This window comes from Camellia sinensis, chromosome 2, assembly GCF_055761805.1.
Source record: "Camellia sinensis isolate YWXY chromosome 2, ASM5576180v1, whole genome shotgun sequence".
Lineage (NCBI taxonomy): Eukaryota > Viridiplantae > Streptophyta > Magnoliopsida > Ericales > Theaceae > Camellia > Camellia sinensis.
Genome location: NC_138962.1, coordinates 100,330,001 through 100,354,582, shown reverse-complemented (window position 1 = coordinate 100,354,582; position 24,582 = coordinate 100,330,001). Strand labels below are relative to the sequence as shown.

At 38.6% G+C, this 24,582-nt stretch overlaps 1 protein-coding gene across 1 annotated transcript in view; it reads left to right on the top strand.

The window, feature by feature from the left end:
- Nucleotides 1–22,056: 22,056 nt before the first annotated feature.
- The window catches only part of LOC114269392 (putative disease resistance RPP13-like protein 1), a 2,901-nt gene continuing 375 nt past the window's right edge, over nucleotides 22,057–24,582 (top strand). Inside the window, exon 1 of the mRNA XM_028210691.2 lies at nucleotides 22,057–24,582. This exon is cut by the window's right edge and continues 375 nt beyond it. Coding sequence (XP_028066492.2) covers nucleotides 22,057–24,582 — 2,526 coding nt within the window.

Below are 24,582 nucleotides of genomic sequence, written 5' to 3'. Positions count from 1 at the left end.
CCAACCCATATAAGTCAATAAGTCAAAAAGTGTACTATTTTAGAACATTCCAAACCAACCCTAAATTCGCATAATTTGAACGACATCAAATTTGATGAATATAATATTTATATAATTCTTTTTGGGTTATATTTTTTTTATCTAATTTTTTATTTTATAGTTACATCATTATTATTATGCATGATGGAAGCATTTTAAGGTTGCTTTAAGAAATGATAAATAAATTGATTTTTTCCTTATTATAAAAAAATTTATTAAAAATAAAGAAATAATGTAATTTAAATAAGTTAAAAAGTTAATAAATTAGCTTATAAGTCATTTCTCAAAGAGACGTTATAAACGATTTACAAAATTTATTAAATTGATTCTATTTTCTACCATCCATTGCTGCACCACCATGATCTACTTCACTCTCGGCTCAATTTTATTTAGGACAAATTTCATTTTATTCCCTGTCGTTTGAATCAAGAGCGGTTTATCTCTTAACGTTTGGAAATGATCACATAATCCTTACGTGATTTGTAAACTAAAATGCACAGTTAAACATTCCGTCCAACTTAACAGTAAGTGTGAAATACGTGACAAACATAAGGGGGTTATGTACTCATTTTCAAATTTCAAGAAAGTAAATCACACATTGAATAAAGTACAAGAGGTTAAAGTGCATTTTACCTTTCAAATAAATGACAAAAATATCCGTAGTTCACAAACCTAAGTTACTTATATACAGAACTATTTTAGTCTTTTTATTAAATTGTTAACAGGCCAAACAGTGCATTTCAGTCCACAATCATGTGGATGTTATATGGTCATTTCTAAACGTTAAGGAGGTAAATCGCATATGACCCAAACCACAAAGAGTAAAGTGAAGTTTGCCTTTTATTTGTTAAATATATATTTAATAAAAGTAGAATATTAAATATATAATTTAATTTTTTTTAATATAATAAAAGTAGAATATTAAAATTTTATAGTTAATATTTATTTTCACTCATTTATTTATTATGATACATCTTTTAACTCTCATTGATTATAAATTATTATTTATAATTTTACTAAAAAAAATTATTTGTAAAGTTACAAAAAAATCGCTTCCTGCCCTCCTTGCTACGATATGGGCAGAGATGGAGATGGAGGATGATAAACCCACTCCAAACCTGTTTCGTTGTCATCCTTACTTATTGCTATCAACTACCATCGCCGATAACCTCCTTCGCCAACCACATTCAACCACCATCTCCCTCAATTGCAAATCACCTGCCATCGCCACCAATCGTCTCTTACCGGCGATAAACACCTTTGGCCACCACATTTTTTTAAAAATCACTTTCAACCAGCACTTTATAAATTAAGATAAATATTAAAAACTAAATAATAGCCAAAAATCTCTCTATCCATAAATAAATAAACACAGACACAAACCTAAAATCCTAAATTCTAAATGAAGACAGAATTTAAATCATAATTATACCACTTTATCAATTTATTCAATTTATAATAGGTTTGAACAATTTCAAATAGGAAATTGATAACCGCTGTGTAAAAAAAATATTGAAATATATGACAAGTATATGAAAATTGCAAGGAATTTTTTTTCATAAATCCCATGTATAGGACTTATCTACCTAAAAACTCTTACTTTTTGTTTTACTTAAAACTCATTTAATCTCGTGACTTGCAAAATTACATGAACACTCAAATATTTCAATCACACATGTTTTGGGGTTCGAATTGTAAACTCCTAAGTAACGATATACTAGAAAGGTAACTTTCTAATATCTCCAAACATGAATTTATTGCTACGAATATCTTAAATCAATATTTTAGTCTCATTGCGGAATCCTATTATTGCAAATTTCACAGTGATTTTGACAGGCATCCGTTATCATCCTAGTCAAGCTATCTTACTTCAGTGGCTTCGTTTGGCAAGTTTAGTTTAGACTAAAATAGTCATTAAAAGATAAAAATAAGTTAAAAAGTCAATAATATAAAATGTCACATTCAAATCATAATTATTTTTTACTTTTTCTATTAAAAAAGTCAAAAAAGATAATCTAAACGAATTTTTTAATTCCAAGTTAAAAAAACTAAAAAACCAAAAAACCAATTGACAAACGATAACATTGCTTTTAGAAACACATTCAACATAAAAAGTGTGAACATTCACATGTGAGTTAGGCAATGTAAACACAAAAGATAAATTGTAAATTTGAAATCATGGAAACTAATAAATATTGTATTTAAAATTTTATTCTTTTAAAATTATGGAAATTAATAAATATTTCATTTTCACACTTTTTTATAATATGAAAATTTAAAAATAACGCAACAAAAAATCTAAACGAAAATTAAATTACAATGTAAATGTTCACTATAAATAACAAATATACAATTAACGTTAGAAAAAACAAAATATATACCAAAGAACAATATGAATGTTCACAGTAAATAGCAAGCATACAGCTAACTTTCAAAAAAATAAAACTCATGTCAAAATATAATGTAAATGTTCACAATTTATAATTAACATACTATTGCCGTTAACAAAATTAACTCATAGTAATGTAAACATTCAAACTGCAACATGAAAATATGAAACAAAATAAATATAAAAAAAATGAAAATTGATTATTTCGATTGTTCAATGATAACAAAAAATGATTGTTCAACTAACAAGTATAGTGACCAAAACAATAAACATACAACTAACTTTCGAAAAAAATAAAATTTATACCAAAATATAATGTGTTCACAGTTTACAATTAATATATAACTAGCCTTAAAAAAGGTAAACTCATACCAATGTAAACATTAACATTGTAATATGAAAACACGAAATCAAATAGAAAAAAATTTAAAAAATAGACTATTTCAATTGTTCAATAGCAATAAAAATAATTGCTCAACCAACAAATATAGTAACAAATAATATACAACGAATCAACAAACAATATATAAAAAATCATCAAATAGTTCATATATATACATATTGACTCACCTTTTAAAAAAAATATGTATATAATAAACTTTGGCGTAATATTGGTACATAAACTACACAATATCGATGACTACACAAACCGACGAGGAGACTACAGTTTATGTATAACAATGGCAAAAAATGATTGTTCATCGTCGGTTTACCATCATCTCTGTTGCGAGTCGACCACCATCTCTATCATTAGTCTATATGTACAACTAACTTTCTCTTCTAAATGTTCTTCTATGAAAAAAGCTTATTGTAAAATAATGGGAAGGAAGATCTTTGATAAAAGTGAATCCCTTACATTGAAACAAACAAAACACTAAGAATAATAATCTTCTATATTTATATACAATATTTATAGGTCGTTCGGGCAAAAAATCCAATTTTCAATTTTGTTTGGTCAAAAGTTCAAGTGCTAGAGTACTTTGTCCAAAAAGACAAGCTTAAACAAAATAACCAATATGTCCCTAACCCTATCTCTCTCTTCAAACCCTAACCCTCTCTCTTTGTATTGTAGTCGCTGGAGTCACCTGAATCATCAGAGTCGCTACTCGACCTCTCGATCGCATTGTACCACCAGCGAACTACCGCAACACCTATTCCTCATCCTCATTCTCCTTTGTCGTTCTCTGCCACCAAAGGCTTAAAGAAGAAGATTCAAAGCTACTCTTTACTACCAACATCCAATCTGTCTAGCGGAGTCGGTGCTATACTCTCATACAGCGATGAACGAAAAGGCAGTGGTGGCAGATCTGGATCTTTCAAAGCTTGACGAAAATGGCTTCACACTAGTTTGCTCCGGTGTTAGTACATAGCATTTTAGGGCTCTTATCTACTTTCGGACTTCACCTATAAAGAAACCCCGATCTAAGACGATCAGCTGCCATACTGACTCCTCCCTTCACGGTTTATAGCGAACTCTGGCAATAGAAGTCAACTCTGGCGAGTAACACTCTATCCGGTGTCCGTCAACGCTGAATATCTCAACCTATCCATTCTCAAACCTCAACAAAATCCTTCATTACAGGTTTCTAGATGTCTACCTAGATGTAGTATAGATGCATTAGATGAGCATTTCGTAGGGTGTGTATCAACATGTGTATAAAGATCCGAGTAATCCCATAATTTTGGGTTTACGGTTCAACTTGTTGTATTCATGTGATCTGTGAAACCAGGTATCGCTAGATCTGCTTTAGCGAGGTCTTTGGTCATTTAGAGTTTGGCATTCAAGATGACTGCAAGGCCAAATACATTCTAATTGCAAAATAACCTAGAATACAGATCTGTTGGGCAAAAACCCTAGAACATAGTTTTGTTGTTATAGATTATAAGAAATTGAGAGAGATTGAGAGAGCAAATATTAGCTCTATGTTTTTGATGTATATTGCAACCAAATGGAACCTCCATTATATAGGAGATGTTTACAAGACAAAATGATGAACAAAGGAAATATACAAATGAAAGGCCACCGAAAGATAGCTGAAAGCAAAAGGAAAAGAAGGCGTCTATCTGTGCTAGGCTAGCAACAACTATCTATACAGATATTTAATATAATCTATTAAATATACTATCTACTATTAGCAGTTGTAGATCTATACAGATTAATATAGTATTAACTTATAACATATTATAGGTATAGTATTAACATCCCCCCTCAAACTCAAGGAGGACAAACATCAACCAACTTGAGTTTGGAGACAAGGTCAACGAAGCGGCCAGGAGAATGAGCTTTGGTGAAGATATCAGCAGGTTGATCAACAAAAGAGATCGGATGGAGATAGACAGTACCATGAGTAACGTGTTGCCGAATAAAATGGCAGTCAATCTCAATGTGCATGGTGCGATCATGAAAAACATCATTGTGAGCAATTTGAAGAGCACTGTGATTGTCACAAAAGAGGGCAGTAACGCCAGAGGGAGTAACACCCATGTCAGCAAGAAGCCAACGAAGCCAGAGAAGCTCCTGAGTAGTATCAGCAAGGGCACGGTACTCGGCTTCGGTACTAGAACGAGCAGTAAGAGATTGTTTCTTACTGCGCCAAGAAATAAGAGAATCACCCAGAAAAAAGCAAAACCCAGTAGTAGAGCGGCGGTCAGTAGGATCGCCAGCCCAATCAGCATCAGAGAAAGCACGAAGCTGGAGAGAGGAGCGGGCGGAATAATGAAGACCATGAAACATGGTGCCTTTGAGATAGCGAAGGATACGAATTAATGCAGCATAATGTGTGGTACGAGGAGCCGACATAAACTGGCTGACAATATGGACGGCATAGGCAATATCAGGACGAGTAACAGTGAGATAGACAAGACTGCCAACCAGCTGACGATATAGAGTAGCATCAGAGAGAAGAGTGCCATCAAGAGGTGTAAGACGACTCTGAGGCTCCAAGGGAGTTGAGGCAGTCTTGCAATCGGTAAGACCAGCACGGGTGAGAAGATCAGATGTGTACTTAGCCTGAGAGAGAAAAGAACCCGTAGAATCATGGAAGATTTCAAGACCCAAGAAATAGTTGAGAGGACCAAGGTCTTTCATCTCGAAATGATGGCTAAGAAATTGTTTAAGATGAAGAATACCATTGACATCATCACCGGTGATAATCATATCATCCACATAAAGAAGAAGCAAGGTGGTTCCTTGAGCAGTTTTGCGGATAAAAAGTGCTATAGCGACCCCGGTCTTTTCTCTTTAAATTATGGTATCCGGACTTAGGTTCCGTGGATCCTGTCATTACTTATTGGTTGTTGTTGTCCTTTAATCTCTTTGTATTTGAAGTATAGGTTGTGTTGGACGGGTCTGTTACAGGTTGGTTGATTTTAGATGCCGATAGGTGATGCCCAGATTTTGGCCTTCACGCTCGAGCGGAAGTTTTAACGCTCGAGCGGTCCCTTCGTTGTTGCTTCTCCGCTCGAGCTGGAATTTTGACGCTCGAGCGTGATTTTTCATCTCCCAGTATTTTGCTCTGCAGTTCTTCAGCTCGAACGGTAGTTTTTACGCTCGAGCGTGATCCCTTGTTTTTGCTCCTCCGCTCGAGCGGGGAGTTTGACGCTCGAGCGGGTGCCAGCGCCTGCAAAACTTCTGGAAGGGTGCAATCGACGCTCGAGCGGCTTTCTTCACGCTCGAGCATGATTCTGTGTCTTACGCTCGAGCGGGGATTTCTACGCTCGAGCGTAGAGTCGATTATATCAGTCCGTGATTTCACTTTTTGGATCACTTTTTGACCTACCTTTTCTTTCTTAACCTTTAAAAACCGCCATTTGAGAGTTTCTCTCTCTACTCTCACCTTCTCTCTAAGATTTGATCTATTCCTTGTGGTCTTCTACCCTAGTTCCTTTGGAAGAAAGGTAGAGCTTCACGAGATCTTTCTTTTAATCTGAAAAAGAGAGGATTTGGAGCACTTTGGATTTTGGGTCATCATCTCCATCTTCTCTATTTTAGTTGTGATCTTCAAGGTAGGGATTTCCTACTCTATTCTATAAGCTTTGTTCTAAGTTTTGGTATTTTAAGATGTTGAGGTCACTTAGATAATTTTGGGAAAAACCCTAGTTGTATTAATTAATTAATTTGTAAAATTAATTTAAGGGAATTGGGGAATTTGGTTAAATTCATGAAATTGATGAATTCATAGATTAAATGGTGTAGTTGGATGATTTAAATCACTCATCTATTAAATTGTTGACATATTTATTTCCAGTCTAGAAATAACTGTTTTGGGCTATCGGTGGAGGATAGTCGTGATTGTTGTAGACATTGCATGTGGATTAGGAATAACTGAAACTAATCACATTGGTTAAGTCATTAATTTTGACTATTGAATTAATACTGAAAATACGTGTATTGGTTGAGCATTGCATTTGCATATTGTGTGGGAGGAGATAGGGGATGTACTCCACGGTTTAGGGGAAGATAGGGGATGGACCTCTAAACCGGATTTTTGTTTGGGAGGAGATAGGGGATGGACTCCATTAGCACCATTTTTATGTGTGCTTATTATATTGAAGTGTTTTTACATGATTATTGATACAGCACTAAAATGTGTATCAAATGGGAAGTATGAAGTGTTTTGATATGAGCATGAGTCTCATTTGTTTTGTTGATATTGGAAGTAATGTGATTATGATATATAATTCACTGTTGTACGTTTGGCCAGGTTCTGAGCCATGTTAATAATAATGGAAAGTGAAATGTGTCTTAGACATTAGTGTCATGAGACTGTTTAATAATAAAATTGATTATCTCGATTAACCATCTATTGAATGCTATAGCTTTATTCAATGCTTATATTTGGTTTAGTATTTTTTCTACTGGGCTGTGGCTCACCCTTTATGGGAACATCATTTTCAGGTTCAGGTGATAAGCTACCTCCACGGACTTAGCCTGGAAGGATTTGATGTTTGGGATTTTGAAGACTTGTCTTTAGTTATATGTTTTATTTTGTTATTTTTGAGATTTCATGTAAACATTCAAGCCTAGGGCTTAACTTGTAAATGAGTTAGTACTCATCCTTTTGTGTCCAAGTGTTAGCTTGGAAAGATGTAAGCCCTTAGGGCATTTATTTTGATGTTGCAGGATGTTACACGTGATGTCTTTCAATAAGAATACTCTGATGAATAACTCAAATGATTCGTTTTCTTTTATAAATGCATGTTAATGTTATGGTTATTATGGGTTTATTTTGAGGGCGTTACAACTTGGTATCAGAGCGTACCGGGTTTGAATACTTTGGGTACGTGGGAAGTGATTAGTATCACAATGGGTTCGTCTCGTTTGATAGAGACTTAGTGTAACGTTATATGCTTATGTGATAACATGTTTATGTGATTATGTGGGTATGGAATGTAGTTTCTAGGATGTTGATTGGACCCTTGAGTTCTAGTAGTCTTGTTGGAAAGGCACTTGATCACTGCTGCTTCCAACCGGAACTATAGTAACGCATTGGGACTATCATTATCCGGGAATGAAATTCGTAGGTGCTTATGTGATTATGTGCTTACGTGGAATGAATTATTGTTGTCCATTGTATTAGGACGCGAGTGTTTAGCTTTGGCACATTTATTAATGTGCTAATGTCTTTGTTTCCTTTATTAGGATGTCAGGACGAGGACGAGGACGCGGTAGGCGTGGTAGGCCGGGTAGGCAGGAGGTGCCTGTGCCAGAGGAGATTCCGATAGTTCAGGAGGGAATTGGCCAGGCCAATGTGGCCGAGCCAGTAGGCCAACAGGCTTTGGGCGCTTTAGCTCGAGAGATAGCGAGGGCATTCAGGGAGTCAGTAGGCATTCTCAGAGCTGAGAATCAAGCTCAAGCTGTTATTGCGGATGCAGGACCTTCCTTTCTGAAGAGGGAGTTCTTCCGGTCTAATCCGGATGAATTTGTAGGTGATCCTAAAGAGCCGCTTAAGGCAGATGAATGGCTCGAACAGACAACGAAGACGTTTGAGATGCTGGGCATCGAAGACGAGGGGTTGAAAGTGACCTTGGCATCTTTCCAGTTGAAGGGGGATGCGGGTCAGTGGTGGAAGTTCACTAAGGGGCGTATAGGAGGTACATGGGAGGCTTTTGTGAATGCTTTCCAGGAGAAGTTCTTATTTCCAGCAGTTAGGGAGAAGCTGAGAGACCAGTTCTGCCAGCTTAAGCAGTCGAGTTCTTCAGTGGCCGAGTTTGAGGCTGCATTTACTAGCTTGTCCAGGTTTGCACCTGAGTTAGTGGCGTCTGAGGAACGCCGCTGTATTGAGTTTGAGAAAAAGTTGAGGCGTGGCCTCAAGCTGAGAGTTGGGGGAACTATGATTCGAGATTATGGGCGTATGGTTGATGCTGCAGCCCATATGGAGATCATGATGCAAGAGGAGGAGGAAGGGCAGAAGGGCTCCAAGAGGAGTCAGGATAGTCAGAGTGATGGTAGGAGACAGAAGGGTATTAATCCCCAGCAGTCTCATGATAGCTTTTCGAGATCGACTTTTCCTGTACCGAGTGCTAGTTCGGGGAAAGGCAGTCAGGGAGACATTACCTGTTTCAAGTGTGGCCAGTTGGGCCACAAGTCTCCAGTTTGTCCTCAGAGGGGAGGAGTTCAGAGAGCAGCATCTTCTTCGGCTCGATCTCAGAGCCAGAGTCAGGGTAGAGGTCAGCCACTCTCGTGTTATCAGTGTGGTCAGCCAGGGCATATGAAGAGGTATTGCCCCCAGTTGAGTGGCACACCTGGTGCATCTGGTTTGAGGCAGATTCAGGGTCAGCAGCCAGCTCAGTCGGGCCAGGCCTCGAGGGCTAATCAAGGGGCTTCATCGTCTCAGTCGGTGCAGCAATCTTATGCTCCTAGGGGTGAGCAGGTTGATCAGAGGTCATCTGGGCGCGTGTATGCTGTTACCGCGCAGGATCTTGTACCGGCTCCATCTGTTGTGAGAGGTACTTTCTTGTTTTGCAACTCGGTTGCTAATGTTTTGATTGATACGGGTGCATCTCATTCCTTTGTGTCTGCTGCATTTGCATCTGTTTTGGAGTTGGAGTTAGCACAGTTGGCATCTCCTATTTGTGTAGTGTCGCCTCTTGGGGGTGAATTGATTTTGAAACACGGTGTTAGGGGTTGTGATATAGAGGTTGATTACCATAGAATCCCATTTTCCTTTGTAGTTATGCCTATGAGAGGTTTCGATGTTATTTTGGGTATGGACTGGTTATCGTCATACCGGGCAGTTATTGATTGCTACCGCCAGAGAGTCACTTGTTGTACCGTGAATGGTGAGTGTTTTCATTTTCTGGGGGACCGTGTCGGTAGTGTTTTGCCACCGGGGTATGTTCCGCGAGGACGGAGTGAGCTTAGTGGTCTACTTGCTAACCTTTCGATTAGTGAGGACGGTGAGACTCAGATTGTGTTGCCAAGGGTGGTGTGTGAGTACTCGGAGGTTTTTCCCGAGGATCTTGTTGGTTTGCCACCGCATCGAGAGATTGAATTCTCTATTGACTTAGTGCCCGGCACGGCGCCGATTTCTATGGCACCCTATCGTTTTGCCCCAGCTGAGTTAGTTGAGTTGAAGATCCAACTCCAGGAGTTACTAGACAAGGGTTTTATACGCCCTAGTGTTTCGCCGTGGGGAGCACCGGCCCTCTTTGTTAAAAAGAAAGGTGGTGCTTTGAGACTTTGCATAGATTACCGGAAATTGAATCGAGCTACGGTTAAGAATAAGTACCCTATGCCCCGTATAGATGATCTGTTCGATCAGTTGAAAGGTTCCCGTTGTTTCTCGAAGATAGACTTGAGATCAGGTTATCATCAGTTGAGAGTCAGGGAGGAGGATATTCCAAAGACGGCATTCCGTACGCGGTATGGCCACTATGAGTTTTTGGTGATGCCATTTGGGCTCACCAACGCACCGGCAGTATTTATGGATTTGATGAACCGGATATTCCGGGAATTTCTAGATCGTTTTGTAGTCGTCTTCGTGGACGACATCCTTATCTATTCACCTTCAGAGGAAGAGCACGAGGAACACTTGAGGGTGGTGCTTGATTTACTTAGAGCCCATCAGCTTTATGCTAAGTTTGGGAAGTGTGAGTTCTGGCTAGAGGAGGTGAAGTTCTTAGGCCATGTAGTTTCTTGGGAAGGGGTGTCTGTTGATACATCCAAGACAGAGGCAGTGCAAGATTGGGTACAGCCTAAGAGTGTGTTTGAGATCCGCAGTTTTCTGGGATTAGCTGGGTATTATCGCCGGTTTGTAAGAGATTTCTCCAGATTAGCTTCGCCTTTGACTAGATTGACTCGGAAGGGAGTCAAATTTGCTTGGAGTGAGACTTGTGAAAAGTCTTTCCAGGAGTTGAAAGTTAGACTGACCACTGCTCCAGTCTTGATTATTCCGGAGAGAGGGTTGGGTTATGCAGTCTATTGTGACGCCTCACGAGAGGGTCTTGGTTGTGTGTTGATGCAAGAGGGGAAAGTAGTTGCCTATGGTTCACGTCAGTTGAAAATTCACAAGCAGAATTACCCTACGCATGATTTAGAGTTAGCAGCTGTGATATTTGCCTTGAAGATTTGGAGGCATTATCTTTACGGTGAGAGGTTCGAGGTATTCTCGGATCATAAGAGTCTGAAATATCTGTTCACACAGAAAGACTTGAACTTGAGGCAGAGGAGGTGGATGGAGTTTATAGAGGATTATGATTTTGAATTGCATTATCATCCGGGAAAGGCCAATGTGGTGGCCGACGCCCTTAGCAGGAAACCTGTTGGAGACATAGCTAGTATAGCCATCCGAGAGTGGGAGATGTTAGGTGCACTTGGAGAGTTTGATTTGCTTCTGGGCGAATCCGTTGAGGCTGCGGCCTTGTTTTCTGTTGTTGCGCAACCTACACTTGTGACTCGAGTGTTAGAGGCTCAGAGAAGTGACCTTGAGGTAGAATCTCTCCGTGAGAAGATTTCCGGTGGGAAGGTTGAGAAGGGTTTGACGGTGTATCCCGATCTGAGTGTGAGATACCGAGACCGTCCGTTTGTGCCGGAGTCTTGTCGAGAAGAGGTACTCCGAGATTTTCATCATTCACGCCTTGCGGTGCATCCGGGAGGCACTAAGATGTATCGGGATTTGGGTCGCCAGTTCTGGTGGCGGGGTATGAAGAGGGATGTGGCAGCTTTCGTATCTAAGTGCCTTACTTGTCAGCAAGTGAAGGCTGAACATCAGAGGCCAGCGGGTTTGTTGCAACCCTTGCCTATTGCTGAGTGGAAGTGGGAACACGTCACTATGGACTTCGTTGTGGGTCTTCCGAGGACTCAGCGGGGTAGTGATGCTATTTGGGCAGTTGTAGACCGGTTAACTAAGTCGGCGCATTTTATTCCTATGCGCGTGAGAGATACGGTAGATCATCTTGCCGACTTGTATATTCGGGACATAGTGAGATTGCACGGGGTTCCAGTGACGATCGTCTCGGATAGAGATCCTCGTTTTACTGCCAGATTATGGCAGAGCTTGCAGAGCGCCTTAGGTACTAAGTTGACCTTTAGCACAGCTTATCATCCTCAGACTGATGGGCAGTCCGAGCGTACTATTCAGATCCTTGAAGATATGCTTCGGGGTTGTGTTCTTGACTTTAGCGGGTCATGGGAGAGGCACTTGCCATTAGTGGAGTTTGCCTACAACAACAGCTTCCAATCTAGTATCGGTATGGCACCGTTTGAGGCCTTATACGGCCGACCGTGTAGGTCTCCTGTTTGTTGGGCCGAGGTGGGTGATGCACCTCTGTTGGGTCCGGAGTTAGTGAGGGAAACAATGGAGAAGGTTGAGCTTATCCGTAAGAGGCTTGTTACAGCCCAGAGTCGTCAGAAATCTTACGCCGACCGTAGGAGAAGACCTTTGGTGTTTGAGGTGAGTGATCACGTCTTTTTGAAGATATCACCAAGACGGGGATTGATGAGGTTTGGGAAGAGCGGGAAGTTGTCCCCCCGATTCATTGGTCCTTTTGAGATCCTTGAGAGGATTGGCGAGACTGCTTATCGTTTAGCTTTGCCGCCGCAGTTGTCCGGAGTACATGACGTGTTTCATGTGAGTATGCTTCGGAAGTATGAGCCGGATCCATCACATGTATTGGATTGGACTGATTTAGTAGTTGATGAGGATGTCTCGTATGAAGAGAGACCGGTTAGGGTCTTGGATAAGCGGGATCAAGTCTTGCGAGGCAAGACCATTCCTTTGGTGAAAGTTTTGTGGAAACATCACGGGGTGGAGGAAGCCACATGGGAACGTGAGTTGGAAGTCCGCGAGAAATATCCGGACATGTTTATTGATTTGTAATCTTGTAGTTAGATTTTGTAATATTGTCAAACTTTAAAGCTTTTTATATATGTCTTAAGCTGTAAAACATTTAGAATGTTTTGGTTAATGGAAATATTTTGGAACTTGCCTCGAAATGGAAGTTTAATGGAACATTGTATATATTGAATATATTGAAAATTGTTGAAATTGAAAGAAAATTGCATAGTGTTAATGCAGGTTGAAATATATGGTTGTTTTGCATATTGTGGCATATCTCTTTGTTAAGAGATGGAATGGCCGGTGTTGGGTCAAGTTGTTTATTAGTGAGTTATCATATTGTTGGAATTTGAGAAAAACTTGTTTTCGAAACCTTGTGCTAAATTTCGGGGACGAAATTCTTTTAAGGAGGGGAGGTTATAGCGACCCCGGTCTTTTCTCTTTAAATTATGGTATCCGGACTTAGGTTCCGTGGATCCTGTCATTACTTATTGGTTGTTGTTGTCCTTTAATCTCTTTGTATTTGAAGTATAGGTTGTGTTGGACGGGTCTGTTACAGGTTGGTTGATTTTAGATGCCGATAGGTGATGCCCAGATTTTGGCCTTCACGCTCGAGCGGAAGTTTTAACGCTCGAGCGGTCCCTTCGTTGTTGCTTCTCCGCTCGAGCTGGAATTTTGACGCTCGAGCGTGATTTTTCATCTCCCAGTATTTTGCTCTGCAGTTCTTCAGCTCGAACGGTAGTTTTTACGCTCGAGCGTGATCCCTTGTTTTTGCTCCTCCGCTCGAGCGGGGAGTTTGACGCTCGAGCGGGTGCCAGCGCCTGCAAAACTTCTGGAAGGGTGCAATCGACGCTCGAGCGGCTTTCTTCACGCTCGAGCATGATTCTGTGTCTTACGCTCGAGCGGGGATTTCTACGCTCGAGCGTAGAGTCGATTATATCAGTCCGTGATTTCACTTTTTGGATCACTTTTTGACCTACCTTTTCTTTCTTAACCTTTAAAAACCGCCATTTGAGAGTTTCTCTCTCTACTCTCACCTTCTCTCTAAGATTTGATCTATTCCTTGTGGTCTTCTACCCTAGTTCCTTTGGAAGAAAGGTAGAGCTTCACGAGATCTTTCTTTTAATCTGAAAAAGAGAGGATTTGGAGCACTTTGGATTTTGGGTCATCATCTCCATCTTCTCTATTTTAGTTGTGATCTTCAAGGTAGGGATTTCCTACTCTATTCTATAAGCTTTGTTCTAAGTTTTGGTATTTTAAGATGTTGAGGTCACTTAGATAATTTTGGGAAAAACCCTAGTTGTATTAATTAATTAATTTGTAAAATTAATTTAAGGGAATTGGGGAATTTGGTTAAATTCATGAAATTGATGAATTCATAGATTAAATGGTGTAGTTGGATGATTTAAATCACTCATCTATTAAATTGTTGACATATTTATTTCCAGTCTAGAAATAACTGTTTTGGGCTATCGGTGGAGGATAGTCGTGATTGTTGTAGACATTGCATGTGGATTAGGAATAACTGAAACTAATCACATTGGTTAAGTAATTAATTTTGACTATTGAATTAATACTGAAAATACGTGTATTGGTTGAGCATTGCATTTGCATATTGTGTGGGAGGAGATAGGGGATGTACTCCACGGTTTAGGGGAAGATAGGGGATGGACCTCTAAACCGGATTTTTGTTTGGGAGGAGATAGGGGATGGACTCCATTAGCACCATTTTTATGTGTGCTTATTATATTGAAGTGTTTTTACATGATTATTGATACAGCACTAAAATGTGTATCAAATGGGAAGTATGAAGTGTTTTGATATGAGCATGAGTCTCATTTGTTTTGTTGATATTGGAAGTAATGTGATTATGATATATAATTCACTGTTGTACGTTTGGCCAGGTTCTGAGCCATGTTGATAATAATGGAAAGTGAAATGTGTCTTAGACATTAGTGTCATGAGACTGTTTAATAATAAAATTGATTATCTCGATTAACCATCTATTGAATGCTATAGCTTTATTCAATGCTTATATTTGGTTTAGTATTTTTTCTACTGGGCTGTGGCTCACCCTTTATGGGAACATCATTTTCAGGTTCAGGTGATAAGCTACCTCCACGGACTTAGCCTGGAAGGATTTGATGTTTGGGATTTTGAAGACTTGTCTTTAGTTATATGTTTTATTTTGTTATTTTTGAGATTTCATGTAAACATTCAAGCCTAGGGCTTAACTTGTAAATGAGTTAGTACTCATCCTTTTGTGTCCAAGTGTTAGCTTGGAAAGATGTAAGCCCTTAGGGCATTTATTTTGATGTTGCAGGATGTTACACGTGATGTCTTTCAATAAGAATACTCTGATGAATAACTCAAATGATTCGTTTTCTTTTATAAATGCATGTTAATGTTATGGTTATTATGGGTTTATTTTGAGGGCGTTACAAGTGCAGTATCATAAGAGCTGGAGGTGAAACCACAGTCATGAATAGTAGAGCTGAACTTGGCAAACCAAGCGCGGGGAGCTTGTTTGAGACCATATAAAGCACGTTGAAGTTTGCAGACTTTATGAGGTGGATAAGTAGACCCAGGGGGAGGTTGCATGTAGACCTCCTCAAGAAGAACACCATTAAGAAAGGCATTTTTCACATCCATTTGATAAAGATCCCAGTGTCGAGTAGTAGCAACTGCAATGAGGCTGCGAACAGAGGTGAGACGAGCAACAGGAGCAAAGGTCTCCTCATAGTCAATACCATATTCTTGATTGAAGCCTTTAGCAACAAGGCGAGCTTTATAGCGCTCAATAGAGCCATCAGAACAGGTTTTGATTTTGTATACCCATTTACAGCCAATGGCAGTCTTGCCAGGAGGAAGATCAACAATGTCCCAAGTGTAAGTTTTGTCTAAAGCCTGTAATTCATCAGTCATAGCTTGCTGCCAAAGAGGATTAGAGCGAGCCTCTCGATAGGAGGTGGGTTCATAAGTAGAAAAAGCAGTAGAACCAATAATAAAGTCACGAAGACGAGTAGAAGGTTGGATTACCTGGTGTGGTCGAGCAGGAGGAGGAGGAGCCAAAGGAAGAGACTCAACAGGGGGTGAGGAGTCCGAGGGAGCAAGATCAGGACCATCAGAGCTGGCAGGTGCGTGAGAAAGACCAGTAGGCAAGGCAGTCTCAAGAGAGTCAGGCATGGGCAGTGAAGGAAGCTCATCAGAAAACAGATCTGCAGAAGGGTTAGTAAAACACAGAGAGGGTGAGGGAACGGATAAACGGAATTGAGAGAGGGAGGAAAACATTGTGTGTTCCCAAAAGACCACATGACGAGAGATACGGAGACGCTGGGAGAGAGGATCCCAACAGCGATACCCTTTATGTTCAATACCATACCCCAAGAAGCAACAAAGGCGAGAACGAGGTTCAAGTTTGGTACGTTCATGAGGTTGGAGAAGAACAAAACAGGCAGAGCCAAAAACCCTAAGGGTGTCGTAAGGGGGACGGGTGCCATGTAAACGCTCATATGGAGTGTGATTATGAATAACCGGTGTAGGGATACAATTGATAATGTAAGCAGCAGTAAGAGCGGCTTCACCCCAAAAATTTTCTGGACAAGAGGAAGAGAGAAGGAGGGCTCGAGTAGTGTCAAGTAGATGCCGATGTTTTCGTTCAGCACGGCCATTTTGTTGGGACGTACCTGGACAGGAACGATGAGGTTGAGTACCATGACTCCTAAGGAAGGAAAGAAAGTCAAAATCTTTATATTCCATGGCATTGTCGGAGCGAAAAATCTTGATAGTTTTAGAAAATTGGGTTTTAACCATTGCAGCAAAATTGTAATAAAGTTGTTTGAGTTCAGAGCGATTTTTCATAAGAAACAACCATGTAAAACGAGAAAAATCATCTATAAAAACAACAAAATAACGTGCGCCTCCCATAGTAGGAGTAGGAGAGGGTCCCCAAATATCAGAATGAATGAGATCAAAGGGCGCAAGAGAAACATAATCACTTTTATTAAACGACAAAGCAGGTTGTTTTGCAAGTTGACAGGACACACAATTGAAAGCATCAGAACTTACAGTACCCAAATGACCACTAGAAATTAAAGACTTCAAACGACCAACAGAAAGATGGCCCAAACGATAGTGCCAAAGCTGAAAATGAGATAAAGGAGGAGCAGTGGTAGCAGTGGTAGGAGCAGTGATTTGAGAGGAATCCGGAACATGAAGATGGATAAGTTCGTAGAGACGTCCTTGCTTACGGCCTATCCCAAGAGTTTGCCTGGTCCGAGGGTCTTGCACCAAACAACCAGTATGGGAAAAGGTAACAGTTAGACCATGCTCACATAATTGACTAATGGAGATAAGATTTAAAGTGAGAGCAGGCATAAGATATACATGGGATAAAGATAAGTGAGAGGTGGAAACAGACCCAACATGACTTACAAACAGAAGAGACCCATCAGCAGTATGGATAGAAGGAACATGAGGAGTCGAAGAGAGAGGAGTAAAAATAGTAGGATCAAAGGTCATGTGATTACAACAAGCGGAGTCAAAGTACCAGGAAGTGTTACCTGCGGTGGTAGACAAAGCAGTAGATGGAGGAGTACCGGAATGCTGCCAAAAATGCTGAAACATGGCTTCAACATCGGTATGAGAGAAGACCGGAGTGGAAGGATCTACAGGGACAGAAGAAGGTGAAACTTCGGAGGCGGCAGCAGCAGTGCGTGGAGCAGGCATGTTTTTAAATGGAGTCCCAGAACGGTGAGAGTTGCTGCGGGAAAAATTCCCGGTGGAAGGACCATGGCGAGAGGCACGGGTAGGATTGTGGAAGCAATCTTGTTGGAGATGACCGGGGCCAGTCTTGTTGCAAAATCGACAAAGACGAACGGGACAATGAACCAGAAGATGAGTCGATGGAAGATTGCGGTTGTGACAATAGTTGCAGGTAGTGGACCGCTGTGGTGAAGGAGAACTCCGAATCTGGGGAGTAGCAAGAACAGAGTCCACAGGGTGTGGATGGAGAGTACCAAACCTGGTTTCCTCGGACAGGAGTTCAGAAACGGCTTGCTCAAGAGTGGGTAAAGGAGTGCGATGTAGGAGAGATGCGCGGACGGGCTCAAAACGAGGAGTGAGAGCCATGAGAAACTGAACCAAGCGCTGTTGGTCACGGTAGGTAGTAAACAAGGCAGCATCCTCAGTATGAGGCCATGGAGGCTCAGAAAGAGCGAGTTGATCCCAAACATAATACATTTGGGAGAGGAAATCATTAATGGTCTGAGTGTTTTCTTGGCACATACGGTGAAGATGACTCAGAAGCTGATATTGGTGAGCAAGACCGGTAGTCTGATAGCGTTCTTGCAAAAAATCCCAGATGGCCTTGGCTGGAGAGGAAGCAAACTCAAGTTGGAACCTACCAAACTGAAAGCTGATAGATGTAATAGAAGTATTGCGAAGCCAGGTGATGATCTGATAGTTTTTACTATCCCAATCTTCTAGTCGGTCGATATATTTGGCAGCGGAGTCCGTGGCAGCGGATTCCGTGGTTGCTGGGACTGGTTTGCACACATCCCCAGTAATGATACGCCAAAGTTTCTTGCCTTTGAGGAAGCCAGACGTGGCTTGTGCCCAAAGGACATAATTAGTCCCGTCAAGAATAACGGAAATAGGGTGATTAAAGGAATCCGAGTGATCCATGAGGGAAAAAATAGCACAATGGAGGTAGAATCTGAAAAAATCGAGGTTACCAGTGAATTCAGAGGGCCGAAATTAGTGGGAAAATGAGTGAAATGACCCAAAATATGACCACAGAGGCACAGAAATGAGAGGCAAAGGGCGCGACGCACGTTAGCAAGAAAGGGCGCGGCGCACGTTAGCAAAACAGGCCAGGCAGTGCACGGTAGCAGAGAGGGCTAACGTGTGCTGACGTCAGAAACACGCGGCGCACGTTAGCAAGGTAGTGCGCGGTGCACGTTAGCACGAGACAGTGTGGAGGATGCGTGGAGCGCGTGTGAGGCAGAAGGCGGAGGCAGGCGACGCGCCGTTCACAGAAGTGGCGCGTGAGAGCGCGTGTAACGTCGTATTGGGCTGAAATTGGTGGCGTTGGAATCGTCCGGAGGAGACGAAGGCTCTAGTGTGGTGAAAACTCTATTTCAGAGATGGACGAAAAAGGGATACAGATGAAATGCAATCTGCAGAAAAAATATGTTGGAAGAAGAGGCTAGGCAGAAAACCTGTGCTCTGATACCATATAAAAAATTGAGAGAGATTGAGAGAGCAAATATTAGCTCTATGTTTTTGATGTATATTGCAACCAAATGGAACCTCCATTATATAGGAGATGTTTTACAAGACAAAATGATGAACAAAGGAAATATACAAATGAAAGGCCACCGAAAGATAGCTGAAAGCAAAAGGAAAAGAAGGCGTCTATCTGTGCTAGGCTAGCAACAACTATCTATACAGATATTTAATATAATCTATTAAATATACTATCTACTATTAGCAGCTGTAGATCTATACAGATTAATATAGTATTAACTTATAACATATTATAGGTATAGTAAAAAAAAAAAATTATTTGTTGTTGTTGTTGAACAGATAATTTTTTTCTTTGTTGTTGTCGTCGTTAATCATCCCTCCCTAATGGTAATTTTTTTTTCTTTGTTGAGTAGATATATTTTGGATTTAGTTGTTCATATCTATAAAATTGTTGTTGTTTTTTTTTTTTATCTGTTTTGTGCTGTTGTTTTTAAACCATTGGTGTATTGTTGTTGTAGTGGATAATTCCAACAGATAGAAAAACAAGTTCGTGAAATTTCAAATAGATAAGAAAATGTACCTTCAATTTGAACAGATAGAATTTTTTTTTGAATAGATAGATATAAATTTCAACAGATAGCAAAAAAAAGTCAACAGGTAAATTAAGGGGTAAAATTAAAAACAAAATGTCTTCCCAGAATAACAAAAGGTCTTCTCACCAAATTATTTCACAAATGGTGAACCTCTCACCAATAAAACCTAATACTTTATACTCTCTTTAAATTGGATTTATCACCAATTTTTTCTATTTTATGTATATCATAAGTAAAAGATATCTAATAAATGATTTTCTCTCTCTTAGATATATGGTATAATATATATATACATTATAATAAAAGTCTATAAGGATAAAATAGTTCACATAATACTTCTAATATAGGATAAAGATCTATTGAAATATAAGTTCAAATGTATGGAATTAGATGGAACACAAGAATACTTTGTGAATTTATTGGGTTACAAGTCCTCTAAATAAGATTTATAAATAAATTTCTTTAATGGTTAAATTAGAGATTTAAATAGAAAAAATAAAAAATAAATAGTTACATTGAAGCAAAAGCAAAGTTGAAGTGCTTACATGGAAGAATTAAAAAAGGATTATATTAAAAACTAAGATAAAGTTAGAAGACTTACTACTTGTTAAATTTAATGATTTGCCAATTTATTAGGATATTTAAGGAAATTTTCTCATATTTTTCTTTAATCACCGGCCAATTATATCTTGTACACGTTATTAGGTTTAGAAAGTAAACTTTTATATTATTTTTTTATTAAATAATTTATTCTAGAGTTAATTATATAAAAGTCCTATTTATAAATGATATGGTTGCTCACGTGCTATTTAAGATTTTTTGAACCAATAAGTCATATTTAATAAAATTGAGAATATTATTAATTTTTCTCAATATTTAAAACTAAGAACATTATCAATTTTGCATAGTAATATTCTAGATAATTATTTCACTAACTGAAAAAAAAACAGAGCATGAGATTAAACGATTTTGCTATTCTACTTATTGGTTTAATTTAACTATCCAATAAAATTGAGAATATTATCAATTTTTTAAGTTTTAAAACTGAGAATATTATTAGTTTTTTCATTTTTTCAGTTTCGTACAAAAAAACAATTCAATTTTTTCAAAAAAAAAAAAAAAACAAATCTATTTGTTTGGTTTTCAGAAAACATTTTCAAAAATTTCTACTTTTTTATTTTTCGTATTTTAATGTTTTTAATGATTTTTTTAATATTTTGAGTAAATTTTTTTTTTAATGTTTAGACACACCTAACATAAATACATTTAAAAAGTATAATATTTGTGAAAAAAATATTAAAAAAATACACTAAATACCAAAAAATACAAAAATTCAATATATTTTTTTGTCTTTATTAATTTTTTAAATGTTTTTTCACAAATATTTTATTATTTAGATACATCTAAGTAAGGTGCATCTAAAAAAGTAAAAAAAAAATTGCTTAAAATTTAAAAAATATTCAATAAAAACAAAAAAAACATGAAAAACAAAAAACTTAATTTTCAAAAAATTGAATTCAGAAAACTGAAACCAAACACATTAAATTAGTTTTTTTTTTTTTTGCACATAATTTTTTTTTTAGTTTTTTCAATTTGAAAGTTGATGTTTTAAAGTTTTGAAAATCGAGATAAATGTGAAATTATCATATTCTCTTATATATAATCATAAATGATGAACAATCATTATGTGAAAGGTAATTCTGATTATTAAAAATTTAATGGGATTTGAAGATCAAAAAATCTTAGTTAAGATTTAATGGAGTATAAGTTCATAAATTTGAAGTTGTGTATAAATGCCCCTTTATTCTAATTCCTTTCTTTTCTTCTCCTTTTATTTTATTAAATTACTCTATAATTAATTGCTTCAACATATTCATCTCTTTTTCTTTTTGTTTCCTTCTTCTCAAAATATTTTGAAGAACTCAAAAATAAATTCAAAGAAAAAATGGATTGAAAAGGAAAATCCAACAAAAAAAAAGGAAAATTGAAGCATAAATGAGTAAAAAGTAGGGAAAATTGCAAATATATGGAATAGTCGAAAGAAAATTTTACTATAAATTGATTTTTTTTTTTTTTACAACTTTGACACACAAAGAATTACACCAAACACAAAAAAATAAATCTGCAACATGCACACACTAAGATTACACACTGTTCCTGCTTTCACTTTAGTTAAAGGTGCCTAAAAACCATTTGTCCATTTGAATAATTAAACCAGTAATTAGTGTGCCCTTTGTTAATGTAAATTTTGTTTTGGGGTCTTCTTGTATTGAGTATTGACCATGTTTTTGATTTATGCATTGCTTGGTTTGTATTGAGTTTACAACCTTTACCTACCAAAGTTATTCCTTCGGCCTGTTTTTCCGTCCCTGTGTTGCTTCCTTTCTTACCTTTCTTATCCTTTACCTACATACCAAAGTTGTTTGAAATTCGCAGATGTTGTTCGATCTGCTTTTTAATCTTTGTTTTGCTTGGTTTCATTACCTTTCCTTCTTTCAGAACAAACACCATGGACGTATTTGGGATCTTTATCTCTCCATTTGTGCAAGCTACGGTTGATAAATTGTCCTCTTATTTAATCAACTTAGTGAGAACAGCGGACGTTGGCACTGGCATCCAGAATTTGAAGAAGGCATTAGAGGATTTGGAGACTCTGTTGGCTGATGCAGAGAACAAACAAGTGTACGACAAGGATATCAAAAAGTGGCTAGAAGAGGTTCAACCTTTGGCTTACGATGCAGATGACTTATTGGATGATTTTGCCACTGAAGCTCTTGAAAAGAAGCTAATGGAGGAGGAGACGACGATGGGAAAAAGGTCAGCTAAGTTTCCACGCCTTTCTTCTATTGTTCCATTCAATTTAAAAAATGGGTCTAAGCTAAATGAGATTACTAGTCAATTACAAGAAGTTGCTACAAAAGGAAAAGATCTTGGTTTGGATAAAAGACTTGCTGGGAGGATGTCTACAGATCTATGGCAGAGATCACAAACTACATGTTTGAAGGAGCCTGACATTCATGGCAGAGATGAAGACATGAAGCAAATTATTGAATTGCTACTTGGGGATGCACCTACTGCAAAAAAGTTTGATGTAATTCCTATTGTAGGCATGGGTGGGATTGGCAAGACTACACTAGTTCAGCACATTTATGATCACGACAAAGTGGAAAAGCATTTCAATATGAAAGCATGGGTTTGTGTTTCTGTTGACTTCGACATTCTGGGAACAACAAAGGCAATTCTCGAGTCATTCACTCACCGTCCATGTGATTTGGGCAAGTTAAATGAGGTTCAAGTCCAACTAAGAGACACACTGGCAGAAAAAAAGTTTTTGCTTGTCCTAGATGATGTGTGGAACTATGGACATGATGGGTGGAATTCGCTACGATTGCCATTTGGAGCCGGAGCACCTGGAAGTAAAATCATTGTGACAACGCGAGAAGGAGGTGTTGTGAAGCAGATGGGTATGGATGAATATTTTAATTTGAAAAACTTATCATATGATGATTGTTGGTTAATCTTTGCCGAACATGCATTTGAGAATAGAAATATCATGGAATGCCCAGAATTGGTATCAATTGGTAAGAAAATTGTTGAGAACAGGTGCAGAGGCTTACCCTTGGCAGCGAGGGCCCTTGGCAGCTTATTATGCTGTAAACAAGAAGAACATGAATGGAGAGAGATACTAAATAGCAATATATGGAATGAGGAAAGTGGCATTCTCACAGCATTGAAATTGAGCTACCTTCATCTCCCTGTCCATTTGAAGAGGTGCTTTTCCTACTGTGCAATTATCCCAAAGGACTACGAATTCATGGAGGAGGAATTAGTCTTGCTATGGATGGCTGAAGGTTTAATTGAGCAACGAAAAGGTGGAGACCAAATGGAAGATTTAGGCCACAAGTATTTTCACGAATTGGTGTCAAGATCATTTTTTCAGCCGTCAAGTGGTAACAAATTGCAATTCATAATGCATGACCTCATCAATGATTTGGCTCAAGATGTTGCAGGGGACAAATGTTTTAGGTTGGAAAATAATTTAGAGGGTGGCAGGCAGAACAAGATTTCGGACAAAGCACGCCACGTATCTTATGTTGCTAGCCATTATGATGGAATCAAAAACTTTAAAGCTTTCGATGATGCCAAATGCTTACGAACATTCTTAGAATTTTTGCCACAACAACAATTTCACTGCATAACGAGGTACTTGCTACATGATTTGTTGCCGAAGTTAAAATGCTTACGTGAGTTGCGTTTGTGTGGTATTGGTATAATTGAACTACCAGATTCCATTGGAGATCTAAAGCATTTGCGGTATCTTGATGTATCTGGTTCTAGGATTACAAGGTTACCTGACACATTGGTAACTCTCTACAATTTACAAGTCTTGTTTTTGAAATTTTGTCATCAACTTCAGAAGTTGCCTCTAAATATGGGGAGGCTGGTGAACTTGCGCCATTTTGACATAACTGGCGTGCATATTCCACCATCAAAAGAAATGTCGCTACATATAGGTAAATTAATTAATCTCCAAACATTGTCAAATTTTATGGTGGGTAAAGATTGTGGGCGTAAAATAGGAGAGTTGAAAAACCTATCACACATTCGAGGGGCAATACACATATCAAGACTGGAGAATGTCAGTGGTGTTAAGGATGCCAGAGATGCCAATTTAATGTCTAAGGAGGAGTTAAAAGAGTTATCACTAGAATGGGATGAATCTCATTGTTCACAGAATGACATAGTTGAGAGGGATATGCTTGACGTGATGAGACCTTTCAAATTGTTGGAAAGACTCACCATCAGTGGGTATGGCAGTACAAAATTTCCAAACTGGGTTGGAGATGTTTCGTTCTCCAAAATGGAGTTCATGCGATTAAAAGGTAGCAAATGTTGCACATCTTTGCCACCACTTGGACAACTACCCTTCTTGAAAAGCCTTTACATTGAAGGAATGACTGCAATAAAGCACCTGGGTTGTGAGTTCTATGGGCAGCAGTGTGGTGCCAAACCTTTCCCCTCTCTAGAGAGACTG